A 21,946-nucleotide genomic window follows, 5' to 3' on the forward strand; every position below is an offset into this window, starting at 1 on the left:
CTAACTGAATCTTAACGTGTTTTTATATAGTTTTGGTTGGTTGGGGCTCTTTATATGGTGCCTGTTACACTGCAGGGGTTTGCTAAGTTGCCAGAGTGAATCTCTTCCTGTAAACTTTTGCTTAGTAAAACTTAGGTTTGACTGAAAAATGTAAATGTTTGGTTGGACTTTAAGAGAATAAGAAAAACATGACAGTGTTTATCTAGACACAGTGTCAAACCTGCCCTCCAATTGTGTCTGGTAGTAAGACTCAGCCACATTGAGGTGAATGGGGCTGAGCTGTAATACCACATACAGGTGGACAACTGTAGCACTGTTTAAAAAAAAATAAAAAAAATCCTATCCTCCTCTCCTTGATAAATTAGACATGCACTCTCAAAAGAGATGGTGGTAGAAGGGAATTATATATTTTTAAGAAAGTATTAGCCTGTTAAGATGCATTCATTCTATGTAGATTATATGCTGTAGAAGAGCAAAAGCCCAGGAAATGAAATATGTTTTTCTACACTATAGCTTGAATCATATAGCAATACTAGGTATAACATTTAAAGATCTGTCATATTGTCCAGTCTTCCTTTTAAATTCTGCACTGTGAATGGAAGAGGTTTTTAATTGAGGACATGTGTAGGGCGGTCTGGCTGCAGACAGATGTATCCAGTTAAGTCTTGTCTATTGAGCAGATAACACAGTGGGGTCACAAAATGCAAAAGTCAGGAAGACCGCTGGTCCTGCTCCTACTATCAACTGTATTATCCAGCAGGGAAATGTGGTGCATGACAGGGGACTTCTGTAGCTGGAAAGGAAGGTTTGTATGGCACAGTGCTACACATGGAAATGCTTAACATTTTATTAAATAATTGCAAATGTGATTCCTGACGAGATATGCTATATGTATGAACTGGTTCCTTGCTCCTGCTTCTCAGTCAAATGGGATTTATTTGAGTTATTAGTATGCTGCATGCTTTCTAAATGATTTGGTGTATAACTAAACTAATTTCTAAGTTATTTATTAGGTATTATATATTTAATTTCATTATTTTATTTTATTTTTTCATTTTAGAACTTTGCTTTGTATAGAAAGGATGACTATTATGTACACAGTACTTTTTCTTGAATGTACCCTGGATTTCTAATCACAAATTATTTTCTCAAATTTTTTTCTTGAGTTTTAGAAGAAATGTAAAATCGCTAATTTTCGACCTAAACCATCTGTCTAACAACAACAATGTATTATGTAGTGTTTCCTGCTATTACATTGTACAATTCTTCTGTATGCTGGTGGTAAGAGATTATTTAACACCAAGATAAGGTTTCTGCTGACTGGGAGAATGTTATCACCGTGAGTGGAGTTAACCCTCATGTCATAGGGAATTTGTTTGAGTTGTGTGGTCCTATGTGAAAACTGTGTAGAATAGGAATCTGTATTATACTAAAATCAGGATAAATGAAGTTTCAGAATTGTGTGTTGGGAATTACCATACAATAAGTATTGTGCCTTAGGCTAGTCATTCAGGTTGGTCATTTTCAGGATGTCCAATAAAAATCGAACTATATTGACCAATGAGTGAAAGCTTCAAACACTGCAAATGGCCACATATACAGTACAGCAGATCTGTGGAAATGACTATCTATATGTTGGAAAACCATTTCAGTGCATGGTGGTTTGAGGTAGAGATTATCATCCGTGCAAATGACTGGGTATTGTTAGATGTGAGATTAGGAAGGATATCTATTTTGTTTGATAAAAGCAATCCAAAAATATGACATTTTTTAAATAGATCATTTGTTTTGTAGTGGTCTCAGTTGGGACTCTGGCTCTCGAGCTGTGGAACAAGTTCACCTGCGGTGTACAGAGGGTTCGTTGGAATGGATGTACCCAGTACAAGCTTTAAGAGTTATTCTTGAACCCACCCTCATCAATAGCAAACATACCACTATCTGCATTAAGCCTCACTCACAATTTCAAGGAGCTAACCTCTATGTGGAGAGGAGAAGAGAACTACACCTTCTAGTTAGTGAAGTAGATGGAGTAAAGAAGGTACATTGCTTTGGCATGGACAATTCTCAGAGATTAGCTCTGTTCTTACAAGCCAGTCCACATAGCGATCTTAGCAGGAGGACAGCTGGGTTTCAGTACGAGCTCCTCAACAACCAAACTTCAGGACTTGTATTTCAGAAGCTTGCACTAGTGGAAGGTAAGCGTGTGCCCATATAGTATGTCAGCAAATAAAAAGCACACAGCAAAGAAAAAACACACTGATATTACTGTTGTAGTGCATATATTTTCTGTGCAGAAATTGAAACTAGAGAGAATGTTGGTTTAAGCTCAGAACTTATAGAACCTAGTGAAACTTTGGGCTATGATTCCCGCAGTACCACAAGGTTATCAAAGTAAATTTTTAATGTACTTAAGTTAAAAATTCAGAAGTTAGATACCACATATACATGGATAGAGCATACCATTTAAATCAAACCTATCTCATTGACCATGGTGTCTCATCAGCAGGCAGGAGGCTTTAGAGCATGAATGTCTAAGTAGATTTTTTTTTTTAGTTGTGTGGGAAATTACAGGATAACTTGTAATTATCGGCACAGCTCTTCCTTCTTCTTACAGATAGGACTGCATGTTTAACATGAGCAGTTCTCTTTAGGTTGTATCATCTGCACTAACCTCTTTTAGTTGCCTGAACTTCTGTAATTATGCGTTTCATCCAATATTTGTGTATGGCGCATTGAGCCTTTGAGCCGATGTGTCACTCATTTCTATTGTATAGGCATATTGTTATAGGTTAGATAAATTAAACATGATTGATAGATAGTTTTGCTATTTATTTATTTTTTACATAATTTGCTATATCTTGGTCTGGTTACAAGTCAAGGGATTTATTATGTGGATAAATTATAAATTTTAAAGTGCCATAAATTCTAGGGTCCTCCACCTATGAAAAGAATTTACATACATAACACCAAAACAAGTGCAAAACTGTGGTAACTTACAATCTACAAGGGAGGGGGAAGGAGACAGTAGGGGAGTAGAAATTGTTCAGCTGGTAGTGTAGTGGCAGCAGGATTATTGTAGGTTTTAGCGTTCCTCAAGAGGTGGGTTTTGAGGTTGCTTTTGAAAGTTGGACCATGATAAAGGGTCACATGAGACACGTTTGATGCTATGACATTGATAAATGGTCCCAAATTATGAAAGATTAAAAATATAGAAAAATCTCAAAACCTTTGTAGGAGCTGCTATGATTTACTGTAATTCATTTTTTTTTGTTAATTATCAATAAATGTTTTTTTCTGTCTAGATGCTTGTCGACCTTGTGATGATGAAGACCTTCTCATGGCTGTTTGCACAAGTGACTTTGGTAGGTGTCCTAAACCATGCTTCTCAAATTCTGTTCAACTTGAATTTACCACAGTTGTAGTGTCTAAGGATAAATCAATGTAGTTCTGAGCCCTTAAAGAGCACCTGTGATTTTCTGTTTTAAGGACTATTTTTAATTTACCCACATTTAAAGATGTGATCAACCCTATTAAACTAGGCATACTACCTGGTAGGCTTGATCAAGGTAACAACAATTAGCCCTTTTTGTCTGCAATTGGTATTGTCAATGCAGAAAAATTCCTACATTTTCAGTTATATGCAAATGTGATGCTTGGAGTACTGAGCACTTCAGAGCACTGCTTCACCTCTGCCTCTCCCGACCTTCTCCCCTTTCCAGTGAAATTCAGAGGCCAGCAATTCTCACTGCTCTAATGCCTAGTGCTGAAATCTTTGCAGTGCAGTCCTCCTTGCTGTGAGCTCTTCACTGCAGAATTGCCGATAATACTGCTGCTGGTGCATGCATGAAATTTCAGGGCCAGGCATCAGAGAAGTGAGCATGCCTGATCCTATCAATCTCACTGGGAGAGCGAATGGCAACAGGTAGTGGTGCTCCAAAGGTCTAGGCTACCCCCTCAGTGCACCAAGCATCTAATTTGCATATAACTTAAAAAAATAAATATCTGCATCGAAAATACCAATTGCAGACAAAGAGGGTTCATTTAAATCACCATGATCAACTAGACAGGGCAGTATGACTGGTTTAATAGGGTCAATCATGGTGACAGATGCACGTTAGGGGTGGGTAAATTAGAAATAATCCTTAACCACCTCAGTCCCCTAGCTCAAACCCCCTTAATGACCAGACCACTTTTTAAAATTCTGCACTACACTACTTTCACGGTTTATTGCTCAGTCATACAACTTACCACCCAAATGAATTTTACCTCCTTTTCTTCTCACTAATAGAGCTTTCATTTGGTGGTATTTCATTGCTGCTGACATTTTCACTTTTTTTTATATTAATCGAAAATGACCGAAATGTTTGCAAAAAAATGAAATTTTTCACTTTCTGTTGTAAAAGTTTTCAAAAAAAAATACATTTCTATAAAAAAAATTCTCTAAATTTATTGTTCTACATGTCTTTGATAAAAAAAAAATGCAATAAGTGTATATTTATTGGTTTGGGTAAAGGTTATAGCGTTTACAAACTATGGTGCAAAAACATTAATTTACGCACTTTGACTTTCTGAGCACCTGTCATGTTTCCTGAGGTTCTACAATGCCCAGACAGTAGAAACACCCCACAAATGACCCCATTTCAGAAAGCATACACCCTAAGGTATTCGCTGATGGGCATAGTGAGTTCATGGAAGTTTTTATTTTTTGTCAAAAGTCTTATATTCCACTAACTTGTGACAAAAAATACAATTTTACATGAACTCACCATACCCCTCACGGAATACCTTGGGGTGTCTTCTTTCTAAAATGGGGTCACTTGTGGGGTATTTACACTGCCCTTGCATTTTAGCGGCCCTAAAGTGTGAGAAGTAGTTTGGAATCCAAATGCGTAAAAATGCCCTGTGAAATCCTAAAAGTACTCATTAGAATTTGGGCCCCTTTGCGCACCTAGGCTGCAAAACTGTGTCACACATGTGGTATCGCCGTACTCAGAAGAAGTAGGGCAATGTGTTTTGGGGTGTATTTTTACATATACCCATACTGTGTGTGAAAAATATCTCTGTAAATGACAACTTTTTACATTTTTTTTATACAAAGTTGTCAATTTACAGAGATATTTCTCTCACCCAGCATGGGTATATGTAAAAATACACCCCAAACCACATTGCCCTACTTCTCCTAAATATGGTGATACCACATGTGTGACACTTTTTTGCAGCCTAGGTGCGCAAAGAGGCCCAAATTCCAATGAGTACCTTTTAGGAGGGCATTTTTAGGCATTTGGATTCCAGACTTCTTCTCACGCTTTAGGGCCCCTAAAATGCCAGGCCAGTATAAATACCCCACATGTGATGCCATTTTGGAAAGAAGACACCCCAAGGTATTCCGTGAGGGGCATGGCGAGTTCATAGAAGTTTTTTTTGGCACAAGTTAGCGGAAATTGATTTTTTTTGTTTTTTCTCACAAAGTCTCCCTTTCCGCTAACTTGTGACAAAAAGTTCAATCTTTCATGGACTCAATATGCCCCTCAGCGATTACCTTTGGGTGTCTTCTTTCCAAAATGGGGTCATTTGTGGGGTGTTTGTACTACCCTGGCATTTGAGGGTCTCCGCAATCATTACATGTATGGCCAGCATTAGGAGTTTTTATTCTCCTTATATTGAGCATATGGGTAATGAGATTTGTGGGCTGAAAGGAAAAATGAACGGCGCAGATTTCTTCATTCGCATCGATCAATGTGGATGAAAAAAATCTGCCAAAAAATGTGCAAAAAAAAAGAGGGGAAAGGCATCTGCCAGGACATAGGAGCTCCGCCCAACATCCAAACCCACAGCTCATAATCCCTGGCAAACCTGATTTCTCCATTCACATCAATCGATGTGGATGAATAAATCATTGCCGGAATTTTTTATTTAATTTTTCCATTCACATCAATCGATGTGGATGAATAAATCATTGCCGGAATTTTTTATTTAGTTTTTTTATATACAAAGTGTTTGCCAAAGCGTATGAACACCGCCCCTCAGCTCATAAGCCTCGGCAAACGTATCTTTTTTACTGCAGAGGAGAAATCTCATCTTGCAGCGCCGCATACACTGATTTTTGTGTAATCTGACAGCAGCGCAATGCTTCTGTCAGAAAGCACATCAGTGCTGCAGCTGGTTGATTGCTTGGTCCACCTAGAAGGTAAAAAAAAAAAAAAAAAAAGCGAAGTACAGGAAGCCGCTGCGATTGATAAAAAATATCAAAACTGATTTATTTATCGCTGCAGCGCTTGTGTAGTGATTGTGCAGTGATAAAAAAATATATGCATTTTGTCACTGCGGCAGGGCGGGCGTGGGTGAACGCACGTGTGGGCGACTGATCAGGCCTGATCGGGCAAACACTGCGTTTTGGGTGGAGGGCGAGCTAAGGTGACACTAATACTATTATAAATCTGACTGTGATCAGTTCTGATCACTTACAGATACTATAAAGTGCCAATGCTGATTAGCGATATGCTAATCAGCGAATCAGTGACTGCGGTGCGGTGGGCTGGGCGTTAACTGAAGCTAACTACCTACTACCTACTAAAGGGACCTAAACCTAACAGTCAATACTGGTAGAAAAAAAAAGTTACAGTTTACACTGATCACTTTTTTCCCTTTCACTAGTGATTGACAGGGGTGATCAAGGGGTGAATTGGGGTTATGGGGGGTGATCTGGGGCTAAATATGTAGTGCTTGGTGTACTCACTGTGAACTGTGCTCTCTTCTGGAACAACCGACGAAATGGACCCAGCAGAGAGCACAGAAGCCATATAACACATTATATTTATAAATATAATGTGTTATATGGCTGGTGGTTTGTTATTTTAAAAGTCACCAACCTGCCAGCGCTGATCATTGGCTGGCAGGCTGGTGACCAACTCCTTCTGCGCCTTTTGCCGACCCGCACTGCGCATTGAGGTATAACCCGGCCGCCCGCAGGAAGCATCCCTGCGTTAGGCGGTCGGGAGGTGGTTAAAGGGGTTGTGCAGCCAGTACATATTGATGACCTATCCTCAGGATAGGTCATAAATATCTGAGTAGTGAGGGTCTGACTCCTGATACCCCTGTCAATCAGATGTTTGAACGAAGGCGGCACAAGCACTGCTTCCTCTTCAAGATTACACTACACATTGTCTCACTTTTAGTGGCAGCGCAGTGTAATAACAAGTTCTCATTCCATTGAAGTGAATGGAACAAGAATTTTTAATTACACTGTACTGCTGAGACTTCTGAGACAACAGCAGTGTAATGAAGTGGAAGTAGTGCTTGCACGAGTGTAGCCTCCTCTTCAAACAGCTGATCAGAAAGGATGCTGAGAGTTAAACCCCAGCAATCAGATATTGATGACCTATCCTGAAGATAGGTTATCAATACTGTATGTACTTGCTCCACATCCTCTATAAAACAAAAAATCGCAATCATAATGTAACCCAAAGATTGTAGCGTTATTTTATTCCCAGTGGAGAAAAACTGAAGTCACATTTTGCTTGTGATTTTCTTAAGATTTGTATAACGTTTAGCTGTTGTGCAAACAGAGCCTGCTAGTGGAGTGGAGGCACCATCAGCTTTATTTGCAGTTGCCTCCACTTCCCGGTGTAGTGACTTAAACTTTGCGTGCACACTAAGCCTCTTCCCTGTCTAGCAGGCAGAAGAAGACGTGACGTGCACATGCCGTGCTAATAAACGTGTGTGCAGACGCGAGAACTCAACGCTAGACATGAAGTCTAGTGCTGTCCATCTAAGGGGAGGGAAGGGGTTTGAAGCAAAATGGAGGCTTTGCTGAAGCAGTGCTCAAACTGCATGCACCAATGGTTCATTTGCATAAAAAGTGTAAATTTCTACACAATGCCGGCATCTACAAAAAAAAAATAAAAAAAAAATATATATATATATATATATATAGTTTTACTCAGCTACCCTACCAGGCTATATGCCCAGTTTAATAGGGTTGATCCTGATGACGGAGCCTCTTTAAAATCACATAAATTCCTTGTAGTAAGGATTGCACTTACAGAGCACATGTTTGCACTGATGCTTATTCTATTAATGAATCTCCCCCCAAAAAATCATGATTCTATGTCGTAAGGTAGACTTCTGCCTATATAGAAAGTAACTAAATATATATATTAGGACTTACTAAAACACTAAACAAATGCACAAATTTGAGGTTGAACTATAAAGGGGTCATTTATCAAGTAAAACTGTCTGAGATGCCCATTGCAACCAATCGGATTCCACTTTGCATTTTCCAAAGGAGCTGTGAATAATGAAAGGTGGAATCTAATTGGTTGCTATGGGCAATAATCGAGTTCTACTATACACCAGTTTAATAAATGACCCCATAAGTCTTTACTCACCACTAGTTGAGGAAGGAAAACCCTACAAACATTAAATGTACATCTTTTGGATGAATTTCAACATCAATTCATGAAAGGCAGTAATATCTTTAAAATGGCTTTTTAAATTGCTTATTAGTGTTGATCACGAATATTCGAATCGTAATATTAATTGCTAATATCGGCACTTTAAGAATTTGTGAATATTTAGAATATAGTGATATATGTTCGTAATTTCGAATATTCTAGATTTTCAGTAACCTCCCTTCTTGCTTGTGGGCCAATGAGAAGGCTGCAATGTCAGAGCTTAGCAACATCCCCAGCAACAAATGGGAAAGTTGCCTACCCCTTACTATAGAAGAACCTCCCAGCAGCCATTTTCTACAGTTTTTTAAAGTTCTGAGAGAGACAGCAGTGTCATTGTTGTGCTCTGTGCTTTCCACACTACATTAGATAGATAGTTAGATAGCATATATATATATATATATATATATAATACAGATAGTCAGTGGGAGATAGTCAGTGTAGGTTATATCCGGATATAGTGTAGCTGTCGCAGTGCAGTGTGTAAGGTAGTGTGATAGGTTCTGCTGTCCATACGTACGTACATGCGGACCTACTAAAATGTGAAGTTTCATGCATTGCGCCAAAATATTTGCATTGTTAGTGCCGATTTGCTCAATCGTGAATATATTGGAGCACTATAACTGCATATAAAGCTATTTTCTAATGTTCTGCCATGCCAACCATTTTCTCCAGTCTCAGGAAACTTCTAGCAGCTTGTAAAATGTAGCAAAAGTGACCCACGCCTGTATTTGACGCGCATTACACGAATATTACTTTGCCGATAAAATAATCTTGAATTTGCAAATATATGACGAATATTGACCCAAATATTTGTAAAATATAGAGAATTTTAATATAGCCCCTGCCACTATTGCTTATGTGAAATCTAAAAAATAAAATGCTAATCTTGCAAGCAAGGATTTAACACACTTATGAACATCACTTATCCAAGTCCCATAAATGCCCAGAAACCAAATTAGTCTCCACAAGTGACACAAACGAGTTCTTTGTTAAGGAATGAAGATTAATATCTATGCAGTCAACTGAAGAAATTACCTTCACTTAATCAAACTAGTTTCATGATGTATGAGAAAGTTAAAAAAATGCAGCTTATGGAATAAAAAGTTTTCTGCATTGAGATTATTGATTCATTCTGCTTTCATTTTCATTGTTTAAAATAAAAAGTCAAATGCTAGATGCATACTACCTAATGATACTAAATATTGTCTGGTACTATCCAAGAGAAGAATATGCCAAGGTTCAGAGCGGCTTTACTGAACCTTGAGTCTAAAATGGCACCCTGTATTGGGAATGTTTTGTTTGTGGATCTCACAGGATTGAGGGTAGGGGTTTAGCTGAGTTGGTGGATGGGAGGGGAGTGTCATGTACCCTAGGAGGATACCAAAAAGACACTCTGGTTTAGTCACAGTACATACAGTGGGATGCGAAAGTTTGGGCAACCTTGATAATCATCATGATTTTCCTGTATAAATCGTTGGTTGTTGCGATAAAAAAGGCAGTTAAATATATCATATAGCAGACACACACAGTGATATTTGAGAAGTGAAATTAAGTTTATTGGATTTACAGAAAGTGTGCTATAATTGTTTAAACAAAATTAGGCAGGTGCATAAATTTGGGCACCACAAATGTCATTTTATTGGTTCCAAAACCTTTAGAACAAATTATTGGAACTCAAATTGGCTTGGTAAGCTCAGTGACCCCTGACCTACATACACAGGTGAACCCAATTATGAGAAAGAGTATTTAAGGGGGTCAATTGTAAGTTTCCCTCCTCTTTTAATTTTCTGTGAAGAGTAGCAACATGGGGGTCTCAAAACAACTCTCAAATGACCTGAAGACAAAGATTGTTCACCATCATGGTTTAGGGGAAGGATACAGAAAGCTGTCTCAAAGATTTCAGCTGTCTGTTTCCACAGTTAGGAACATATTGAGGAAATGGAAGACCACAGGCTCAGTTCAAGTTACGGCTTGAAGTGGCAGACCAAGAAAAATCTTGGATAGACAGAAGCGACGAATGGTGAGAACAGTCAGAGTCAACCCACAGACCAGCACCAAAGACCTACAACATCATCTTGCTGCAGATGGAGTCACTGTGCATCGTTCAACCATTCGGCATACTTTACACAAGGAGATGCTGTATGCGAGAGTGATGAAGAGGAAGCCTTTTCTCCGCCCACAGCACAAAAAGTGCTGCTAGAGGTGGGCTAAAGCACATTTGGACAAGCCAGCTTAATTTTGGAATAAGGTGCTGTGGACTGATGAAACTAAAATTGAGTTATTTGGCCATAAGAAGGGGCGTCATGCATGGAGGAAAAAGAACACAGCATTCCAAGAAAAACACCTGCTATTTACAGTAAAATATGGTGGTGGTTCCATCATGCTGTGGGGCTGTGTGGCCAGTGCAGGGACTGGGAATCTTGTCAAAGTTGAGGGACGCATGGATTCCACTCAGTATCAGCAGATTCTGGAGACCAATGTCCAGGAATCAGTGACATAGCTGAAGCTGCGTCGGGGCTGGATCTTTCAACAAGACAACGACCCTAAACACTGCTCAAAATCCACTAAGGCATTTATGCAGAGTAACAAGTACAACGTTCTGGAATGGCCATCTCAGTCCCCAGACCTGAATATAATTGAAAATCTGTGGTGTGACTTAAAGAGAGCTGTCCATGCTCGGAAGCCATCAAACCTGAATGAACTAAAGATGTTTTGTAAAGAGGAATGGTCCAAAATACCTTCAATCAGAATCCAGACTCTCATTGGAACCTACAGGAAGCGTTTAGAGGCTGTAATTTTTGCAAAAGGAGGATCTACTAAATATTGATTTCATTTCTTTTTTGTGGTGCCCAAATTTATGCACCTGCCTAATTTTGTTTAAACAATTATAGCACACTTTCAGAAAATCCAATAAACTTCATTTCACTTCTCAAATATCACTGTGTGTGTCTCCTATATGATATATTTAACTGACATTTTTTATTGTAACAACCAACGATTTATACAGGAAAATCATGATGGTTAACAGGGTTGCCCAAACTTTCGCATCCCACTGTATGTATGCCCTCTATCTACAAAGCCTAACTACAAGGGGTAGGGTAGAGTTGTGCTTCTGACTGGGCAGAAGTTAAAATTCCTAATCCTGATATATATATATATATATATATATATATATATATACAGTTGCAAGAAAAGTATAAAAGTATGTGAACCCTTTGGAATTATATGGATTTATGCACAAATTGGTCATAAAATGTGATCTGATTTTCATCTAAGTCACAACAATAGACAATCACAGTCTGCTTAAACTAATAAAACACAAATAATTAAATGTTACCATGTTTTTATTGAACACACCATGTAAACATTCACAGTTCAGGTGTAAAAAGTATGTGAATCCTTGGATTTAATAACTGGTTGAACCTCCTTTGGCAGCAATAACTTCAACCAAACATTTCCTGTAGTTGCAGATCAGACGTTCACAACGGTCAAGAGTAATTCTTGACCATTCCTCTTTACAGAACTGTTTCAGTTCAACAATGTTCTTGGAATGTCTGGTGTGAATCGCATTTTTGAGGTCATGCCACAGCATCTCAATCGGGTTGAGGTCAGGACTCTGACTGGGCCACTCCATAAGGCGTATTTTCTTCCGTTTAAGCCATTCTGTTGTTGATTTACTTCTATACTTTGGGTTGTTTTCTTGTTGCAAAACCCATCTTCTGTGGAGCTTCAGCTGGTGGACAGATGGCTCTAAGTTCTCCTGCAAAATGTCTTGATAAACTTGGGAATTCATTTTTCCTTCGATGATAGCAATCCGTTCAGGCCCTGACGCAGCAAAGCAGTCCAAACCATGATGACCCCACCACCATACTTCACAGTTGGGATGAGGTTTTGATGTTGGTGTGCTGTGCCTCTTTTTCTCCACACATAGTGTTATGTGTTTCTTCCAAACAACTCAACTTTGGTTTCATCTGTCCACAGAATATTTTGCCAGTACTGCTCTGGAACATCCAGGTGCTCTTGTGCAAACTGTAAATGTGCAGCAATGTTTTTTTTGGACAGCAGTGGCTTCCTCTGTGGTATCCTCCCATGAAATCCATTCTTGTTTAGTGTTTTACGTATCATAGATTCGCTAACAGGGATGTTAGCATATGCCAGAGACTTTTGTAAGTCTTTAGCTGACACTCCAGGATTCTTCGTCACCTCATTGAGCAGTCTGCGCTGTGCTCTTGCAGTCATCTTTACAGGACGGCCACTCTTAGGGAGAGTAGCAGCAGTGCTGAACTTTCTCCATTTATAGACAATTTGTCTTACTGTGGACTGATGAACAGCAAGACTTTTGGAGATACGTTTATAACCCTTTCCAGCTTTATTCAAGTCAACAATTCCTAATCGTAGGTCTTCTGAGAGCTCTTTTGTGCGAGGCATCATTCACATCAGGCAATGCTTCTTGTGAAAAGCAAACCCAGAACTGGTGTGTGTTTTTTATAGGGCACGGCAGCTGTAACCAACACCTCCAATCTCATCTCATTGATTGGACTCCAGTTGGCTGACACCTCACTCCAATTAGTTCTTGGAGATGTCATTTGTCATGGTAACATTTAATTCTTTGTGTGTTATTAGTTTAATCAGACTGTGATTGTCTACTGTTGTGACTTAGATGAAGATCAGATGACATTTTATGACCAATTTGTGCAGAAATACATATAATTCCAAAGGGTTCACATACTTTTTCTTGCAATTGTATATATATATATATATGTCTCTCTCACTGGTGATTTATTAATAGAGATGGAATTAGTATTAAGGCTTTTACCACTTAAGGTCTTGGCAGATGGGCCCGTATTATGTTGTATTTGCTTTTACCACTTTTTTGTTTTAATATGTTTTTGTTTAAATCCCTTAGTGGTGAGAGGCTCGATTCTACGCATTACCCATGACATGGAGACACAGATTTCTCGAGTCGATATCAATGCTCTAAGAGTTCACAGACAAAGAAACAGTATTTTTCAACCAGATGACCTCACTGGTACGTGGAATGGACCCATCAGTACGTTATTGCAGTGCAGAGTGAAGAAAGGTGATGGTGAATTTCTTTTCACAGGCAGTGAACATTTTGGGGACGCCTGGCTGGGATGTGCCCCTCGATATAAGGACTTTCTAGAGATTTACCAAAAAGCCAAAAGGTTGAGAAGTAATCCTTGTGATTTCCAGATATAAACTTTGTTTTTATGGAATATTTAATTCTTCTTAATTGCTTTTGAAACTTGAATTGAATATTTGCATTTTCCGAGTGATGTGTTGAAATTTAATGTGTAGATACATTTACTGTATTGCTTCTATGGATCATAATGATATACCACATTTATACTTGAATGTCTAGCATTGTTTGTAATAGTACAGGTAAGTGTTCATGCACAGGATAAAGCCGCTATTACCTTGGCACACAGAGTCCTCGGGGCTCATAAAATAGAGCCAAATGATGCTCTCTATGCAAACACATTTTCGAAATATTATACATTTTACATTCAATGGAAGTTGCTACAGTTTTCATATATGAAATGGGAGGCACAGAGAGGTGTAATAAGGACCCATACACTTCTATGAGCACTGTAGTATGTCTTTATACAACTTAGAGGTTGAGTGGAGCCTTAAAACAAATAAGGCCTGTTTCACATCTGCGTTAAAACAGATCCGACAGGCTGTTCTGAGGTTCTGTCTGGCCCCATTCACTATAATGGGGACCGGCCGGGGAGCAGCTGGACAAGAACTGCTGAGCACAGCAGTATTTGTCAGGCCGCTCCTCAGCATATTTGCCAGGATGCAGACAGATTTCTGCCAGTCCCCATTATAGTGAATGGGGCCGGATGGAACTTTGGCAGCGCATTTTAGGGACTGGTTTTTACAGATCTATTTTAACGCAGACCTGTAACAAGCCTAAGTTATAACATTTAACACAGCCAGATTTTCTGAAGGATCCATGTACTTAATGGGTATGAGAAGGTGCATGGTGTATAGTACCGAGTATGATAAAACCGACTTTTTGAAAAACATTTTTTTATTACATGAAGTTTGCAATAGTTTTGTTGCATGTGTGATGGTTACACTGTGACTGGGTACATAATCATATTTAATTCTTGGAATCTTGATTAATGAATGACTATGAATAATTACTATAATTGCACTGAAAAAGGATACATAGTAAATGTTACATGTAGTACTTTTTTCCGTCTTTACTTCGCATCAAACAAAAAGATCAACTTAAAGTGGTTGCCTCACTGCAAATTCTTATCCCCAATCCACAGGATTTGGGATAAGTTTCTGAGTGGCAAAGGTCAGACTGGGGCTCCTGTGGATCACTATACCGAGGGCCCTGAGCTTGTATGGAGTGGTAGCCATACATACTCGCTGCATCTCCATTCAACCCTGAGCAACTGCTTGTACTCCGCTATCTCCAGGACACCTTATGTTGCCAACCGCATTTGCACTCAAAAGTTTAAAAGTGACAGTGAGATAGCAGGTAATATGCTTGCCTAGGCAACCTTATGATGCCAAATGACTTCCCTGAGAGGCCTCTGGCAGCATTCAGATGTCTATGTAACCAGACTACTGCTTGCTCCCATGGCCATGCTTCCCTCATCATTTTTCAATTTCTGTTGGGAGATGTGATCAGCAACTTTAAATCTCCCAATGCCCTTTTGCTGAGATTTGTCCATTTCCCTTTTTAAATTAAAAGATGCTTTTTAGGTACTATTCACTAATATCAAATCTTCTCTGCCCTGTACATCCACTCACAGACCAAAATCTTTATGACCTTGTTCACCAGGGCATTTTTATGAAGCTTTTAAGACAACACAGGGAGTGTATCCTAAAGAGAAAAAAGTTATAATTCCCTTTTTGGACTGGAGGCCATGTGGACCTAGTTTTGGCTAAAGACAAAAACATAACAAAACAGGGTCCAGCCTAAGAGAAATTCATACAGAGAATGACAGTAGAGCAGCAGACACAACAGGCTGTCCTACTACAGATTTCCTTTGCATACTTAATACACAGAGTGAACTAAAGTTGAACAGATATTTAAGGATAATTTCTAGTAGTAAAACAAGGTATCCAGTGTGAGCAGTGTATACATCTTAAAGTTATATGAACGTTTTTGAGAACCTACGCAGTGACACAAATCTGTTAAGTCTGGAAGAACTTTATAAAACAATACCATGTCTTGGCTTCTTAATAGTTAGGGATATTATATTGATGGTAGACAGCAGAGTGTAACAGGGCCATCCGGTCTTTGTTGGAGTTCGTATTAGAATGCAATAAAAGAGTAAGAATTACCATATCTACATGGCTTTGTGTTGTGCTAGCTTGTGCAGTTCACCCAAAAGATGATTGATATTCATGGTTAATTAGTCATGCATTGACTACTATTGTAACAGAAACAAAAGACAAATGGCTGTGCAAATGGGGTGTTGGAGTTTCTAGTGAAGTTTAGAGTATCAGGGATTAAGACTGGAAGGATGTGGCTGTCTTATCACTTACTGTGCTTTCTCAGTCTCATTCCCTTTTCACCCTGGATATGCTGAAGTTGCAATAGAGTGAAACTGATGTCCTGAGAGTAATTGTGTTCTCCTACCACTGAATGGTATCTGTCACCTAAAAACTTCCCCCATCTGCTTCCATCACATCTCCATAATAGTTTTCAGCCAGCAAATATTTCATTAGCAGAAAAGGGTTTCGGCTTTATTCATTTCCTAAGAAATGAGTTTTAAAAGACTGATGACTCATTTGAAATTCATAGACCAAAAAGATGCTCTGAACCACAATTTCACTAGAAGATCATCCATTGCTAACCTAATGCAAAACTGTAACTGAGTAACTAAAGTTGAAGGTATATACAGACTGCTGCTGATCTCATTTACAAAGGTGTATATGTTCTCTGCCACCTGTCAGTAATGGGGTAGCTCCATGACACAGACCTATCCTCTAGAGATAAGGGATAAATGTCTGATTAGTGGGTGTCTGAGAGCTGGGCCCCTGCCAATCATGAGAATGAGGGCCCCGAGTTCACTTGTTGTATGGAGTTGTGGTCACTTATGTGCGCTTCCACTCCATTCAACTCCATGGGACTGCAAGGTACAGGTGCTCAACTATCTCCAGCATGATTTGAATGGAGCAACGGTGCACTTGTTGGAAGCCATGCCATTCAAATATGGGAAGATGGGGTAGCTTGTTTTCAATTTTCAATGAAGGTCCTGCAAAAAAAACTAAAAAATACACCACATATAAAGTTGTAGTCATAGCACAACCACAGAGAGAAAACCCGAGCAAGATCACATTACATAAGAGGTCAGTCACTCCAGCTGTTGTGGGACAACTCCCAGCATGCTCCTTTCACTTCTGTGGGAGTTCTAAGAACAGCCAAGCAAGTGGGCATGCTGAGAGATGTAGTTTCACAGCAACTAGAGTGCCAGATGTTGCTGACCCCTAAATTACTTGCTGCAATAATCTTTGCATTTTCTAGAACTGCTTGTATACTGCAACTGAAACTGCAACATGTCATTGTGTCTTTTCTCCATTAATAAATACAAAATCCACAGCACTCCTTAGTTCTGGTGAAAAAGCCGGTTACTTTATTGGTAACAGCAGCATATGGATAGCAACGTTTCAACCATCTCTTCTCATAACTTGAGAAAGACCAGAGATGGTTAAAACGTTGCTATCCATATAAAGTAACCAATAAAGTAACCGGCTTTTTCACCAGAACTGAGGAGTGCTGTGGATTTTGTATTTATTTGCAAGATTATGGGACCCCCAGCCAGGATCCCCATCTGTGGGCACCGACTTATCTATTTTTCTACTGGCAACTGTCCCCAGATTGGGACCTGGAGTGCTGCTTAACCCATTTTTTTGTTTTTCTCCATTAATGTCATTGGGAAAAAAGACACAACCAAATATAATGGATAGGCCATGCTGGAAACGATAGCAGCAATGTCTTGATGGTGCACAAAAGTGGAATGCCAAATGAACTTACTATTACACACCTGGAAAAAATCATTGCGATCTGTGGATGGCACAGTTATGGGCTGGGGGGTCTGTGAATGGCACTGTTATGGGCTGGGGGGGTCTGTGCATGGCACTGTTATGAGCTGGGGGGTCTGTGGATGGCACATATATAACAGTGCCACCCACAGATCCCCCCCCCTGTAACAGTGCCATCCACAGATCCCCCCTGTAACAGTGTCAGCCACAGATCCCCCTCCTGTAACAGTGCAACCCAGAGATACCCCCCATAACAGTGTCCGTCATCCACAGATCCCCCCATAACAGTGTCCGTCATCCACAGATCCCCCCCATAACAGTGTCCGTCATCCACAGATCCCCCCTATAACAGTGTCCGTCATCCACAGATCCCCCCATAACAGTGTCCGTCATCCACAGATCCCCCCATAACAGTGTCAGTCATCCACAGATCCCCAGTAATAGTACCATCCACAGACCACCATTAGTTCCAAACCCACCAAACACACAGCACACCTTTTGGTTAAAAATATTTTTTTTCTTATTTTTCTCCCCAAAAACCTAGGTGCGTCTTATGGGCCGGTGCGTCTTATAGGGCGAAAAATACGGTACTTATTTCCCCACCCTGCATTTTATATACTTATTTCCCCATCCTGCATTTTTATATACTTATGCCACTTCCTGCAGTTTATATACGTATTGCCCCATCCAGCATTTTTATATACTTATTGCCTCATCCTGCAGTTTATATACTTATTGCCTCATCCTGCAGTTTATATACTTATTGCCATTTCCTGCAGTTTATATACTTATTGCCATTTCCTGCAGTTTATATACTTATTGCTCCATTCTGCAGTTTACATACATATCACTGCCCCTTTAACAGTGACCTCCACAGCCCCCCACCCTTTAACACTGACCCCCCCACAGTGCTGCATCTCTTTAAAATGGGATGTCCACAGCAGACCACTCCCCCTAACCTTGACCTTCACAGCAGCCTGACCCTTTAACAGTGAGTTTTACAGCAGCCCGCTCCCTTAACTGTGATCTCTACAGCACCCACCCCTTAACACTGACCATAGGTTACAGTCAACTTTACTGTGACCTCAACCATTCCTGGCCCCCTTAACAGAGACTTCAACAGTGACTGCCCATTTTACCATGACTGCGACAGTACCCCGCTCCCTTAACAGCGACCTAACAGTACCCCGGTTCCATTAACAGTAACCTCACAGTACCCCACTGCCCCTTTAATAGTGGCCTCCCCAGTCCCCTCCTCCTTTAACTGTGACCTCTACAGCACCCACCTGTTAACACTGACAATAGGTTACAGTCCCCTTAACTGTGACCTAAACCATTCCCGGCCCCCTTAACAGAGACTTTCACAGTGACTGCCCCTTTTACCATGACTGCCACACTACCCCGCTCACTTAACAGTGACCTAACAGTACCCCGCTGCCTTAACAGTGACTTCACAGTACCCCGCTGCCCCTTTAATAGTGGCCTCCACAGTCCCCTCCTCCCTTAACAGTGACCTCCACAGAGCCCACTACTTTAATATTGACCTCCACAGTAGCCTGCCCCTGAACAGTAACATCCACAGCGCCCTCCCCTTTAACAGTGACCTCCACAGTGGCCGCCCCTTTATTAGTGACCTCCATAGTACCCCGTCTCCTTAACAGTGATTTACACAATAACCAGCCCCCTTAACAGTGACCTCCAGAGCTCCATTCCCTTAAAATGTGACCTCCACAACACCCCACCCCCTTAAGTGACCTCTACAGCACCCCGCCTCTTAACCCTTTGAGGACGGACCAAGATACGTATTTGTCCCATGTTTTTAATTGCCTGTATCATCTGATTAAGAACTTAAAATAATTTTTTTTTTGTTTGAGTCAAAATATTAGTTCTTATCAACAAATGGATCTAGCTTTATTTATTGTTCAAATACATTCTTAAAGGGAAAAAAAATATAATTATTTTTATATTGATGACGGTAATCTTATGGTCCTCACAGGGTTAATACTGACCTCTATAGTGGACCGCCCCCTTAATTGCGACCTCCACCATTTCCTGCCCCCCTAACAGAGACCTCCACAGTGCCCACCCCTTTAACAGTGACCTCTACAGCATCCTGTCCCCTTAACAGTAACATTCACAGCGCCCTCCCCTTTAACAGTGACCTCCACAGTGGCTGCCCCTTTATTAGTGACCTCCACAGTACCCAGTATCCTTAACAGTGATTTGCACACTAACCCGCCCCCTTAACAGTGACCTCCAGAGCTCCATTCCCTAAAAATGTGACCTCCACAACACCCTGCTTCCTTAACAGTGATCTCTACAGCACCCCACCCCTTAACACTGACCTCCATAGTTGACCGTTCCCTTTAATTGTGACCTTCACCATTCCCTGCCCCCTTAACAGAGACCTCCACAGCGCCCACCCCTTTAACAGTGACCTCCACAGCATCCTGTCCCCTAAACAGTGACCTCCACAGCGACCTGGCTCTTTAACAGTGACCTCCACAGTGTCTTTCCCTTTATTAGTGACATCCACAGTACCCAGTCTCCTTAACAGTGAATTTCCCAACACCCCACCCCCTTAACAGTGGCCTCTACAGCAATCTGCTCCTTAACACTAACCTCCATAGCGGACCATCATCTTAATTGTGACCTCCACTTTAACCTGCCCCTAGGGTGGCCAGAGGTCCGGTTTTGGGCAGGGCAGTCCGGCTTTCCTTTCAGACTCCCTGTCCTCCCTCCGGCACAGGGCCTTTTGAACACCTCACTCTCAGACAGCAGCACTCTGCTACAGTATCTGAGCGTGAGCTGCAGGGAGAAAGTCATCCTCCCTCCCACCCCTGCAGCGGATAGAAGTTGATTTTTACTTTAAATTTTTTTTAATCCCCATCATCTGCGGAGTGGGAGGGGGTGTGACCTAGCGGAGTCTGGGCGTGGCTTAGCAGGACCTGGGGGAGGTGTTTTTAAGTCCGTCTTTTGAGGGTGGCCTGAATGGACTGTGAACTGTGACCTCCACCGCACTCCGCTCCCTTAGCAGTGTCATCCACAGCACCCTGCCCTTTTAAAGGTAATCTGTCACCAGGATTATTGCTATTGAAGTAAAGCCATAGCCTAATAGCACTTACAGTAGCACCTTATTTCTATATGTTCCTTTGTTTCAGCAATAGATGTTTTCTATCTTCTGAAATTCTAGTTAATTTGGTATGCAAATGAGCCAGTAAGGTGCCCAGAGGGGTGTCACTCTTGCAGGAAAGAGCCCAGGCACGCCTACTGCTAGTGCACAAGCCCGCCCTCATACTGGGAGCAGGGAAAAGGGGGGCAGAGTTATGGCTTGAATGTGATATAGGAGGGGTGGGGACATTGTGGCAGGAGGCGTGCCGGGGCTCCTTCCTGCAGGAATGACGCCCCTCTGGGCACCTTACTGGCTCATTTGCATACAAAATATTTTCAGAGGATAAAATACATCTATTGCTGGAACAAAGGCACATCTAGAAATAAGGTACTAAGTGCTCGTAGGCTATGGTTTTACTTCAATAGGGATTATCCTGGTGACAGATTTCCTTTAAGCTGACCTACAGCACTGAAGAAAAATGGCTGAGTTGTTATGGAAAACTAGTGTAAAACTGTGTGTATGTGTAGACTAAGGACCTGCGAGTTTCTATTGGCTGACAAGGGTCATGTGACCAAGCTTCTATTGGCTAATGGATTTTTTGGGGAATATCTCAGGTACAGTACGTGTGCTAGAGAGCTGAGACCCGGTCTAAAACCTTCCTGGACACCTTATATACCTGTGTGCCAAATTTTGTGATTGTAAATGCGACGGTGGGGATTCCTTTTGCCAACATACATACACACACACACATACACTTAGCTTTATATTTTAGATTGCCCCTTCCTGCAGTTTATATACTTATTGCCCCTGCTTCCAGTTTATATGTATTGCCCCTTCCTGCTGTTTATATACTTATCAGCCCTTCCTGCATTTTACAGTCATGTGAAAAAATTAGGACACCCTTTGAAAGCATGTGGTTTTTTGTAACATTTTTAATAAAAGGTTATTTCATCTCCGTTTCAACAATACAGAGAGATTAAAGTAATCCAACTAAACAAAGAAAACTGAAGAAAAGTCTTTTCAAGATCTTCTGTAAATGTCATTCTACAAAAATGCCTATTCTAACTGAGGAAAAAGATAGGACACCCTTGCCCCTAATAGCGAGTGTTACCTCCTTTGGCTGAAATAACTGCAGTGAGACGGTTCTTGTAGCCATCTACCAGTCTTCGACATCGGTCTGAGGAAATTTTACCCCACTCCTCAATGCAGAACTTTTTCAGCTGTGAGATGTTTGAGGGGTTTCTTGCACGTACAGCCCTTTTCAAGTCACCCCACAGCATCTCAATGGGATTCAAATCTGGACTTTGACTTGGCCATTCCAGGACTCTCCATTTCTTCTTTTTCA

The 21,946-nt window shown here is 40.7% G+C and overlaps 1 protein-coding gene across 2 annotated transcripts; it reads left to right on the top strand.

The window, feature by feature from the left end:
- The first annotated feature begins 690 nt into the window (after positions 1–690).
- LOC122941434 (meteorin-like protein) lies at positions 691–15,759 on the top strand. Of its 2 annotated transcripts, XM_044298689.1 has the most exons (5): positions 691–805; positions 1,795–2,195; positions 3,303–3,362; positions 13,360–13,482; positions 13,558–15,759. In XM_044298689.1, the coding sequence occupies exons 1-5, from the start codon at positions 702–704 to the stop codon at positions 13,671–13,673; spliced, it is 804 nt and encodes a 267-aa protein (XP_044154624.1). In that variant the 5' UTR covers positions 691–701; the 3' UTR covers positions 13,674–15,759. The 2 variants fall into 2 exon arrangements, with proteins under 2 accessions (XP_044154624.1, XP_044154623.1); XM_044298688.1 differs by having other exon boundaries at positions 13,360–15,759.
- The last annotated feature ends 6,187 nt before the right edge of the window (positions 15,760–21,946 follow it).

The sequence above is a fragment of the Bufo gargarizans genome, chromosome 6, assembly GCF_014858855.1.
Source record: "Bufo gargarizans isolate SCDJY-AF-19 chromosome 6, ASM1485885v1, whole genome shotgun sequence".
Lineage (NCBI taxonomy): Eukaryota > Metazoa > Chordata > Amphibia > Anura > Bufonidae > Bufo > Bufo gargarizans.

Bases quoted from the DNA above. Each gene is read 5' to 3' on its own strand.
- LOC122941434 (XM_044298688.1), top strand. From the start codon at position 702: ATGCAAAAGTCAGGAAGACCGCTGGTCCTGCTCCTACTATCAACTGTA. The intron at 806-1,794 runs GTTTGTATGGCA...TTTGTTTTGTAG, and splicing joins TTCTGTAGCTGGAAAGGAAG to TGGTCTCAGTTGGGACTCTG. The intron at 3,363-13,359 runs GTAGGTGTCCTA...TAAATCCCTTAG, and splicing joins TGTTTGCACAAGTGACTTTG to TGGTGAGAGGCTCGATTCTA.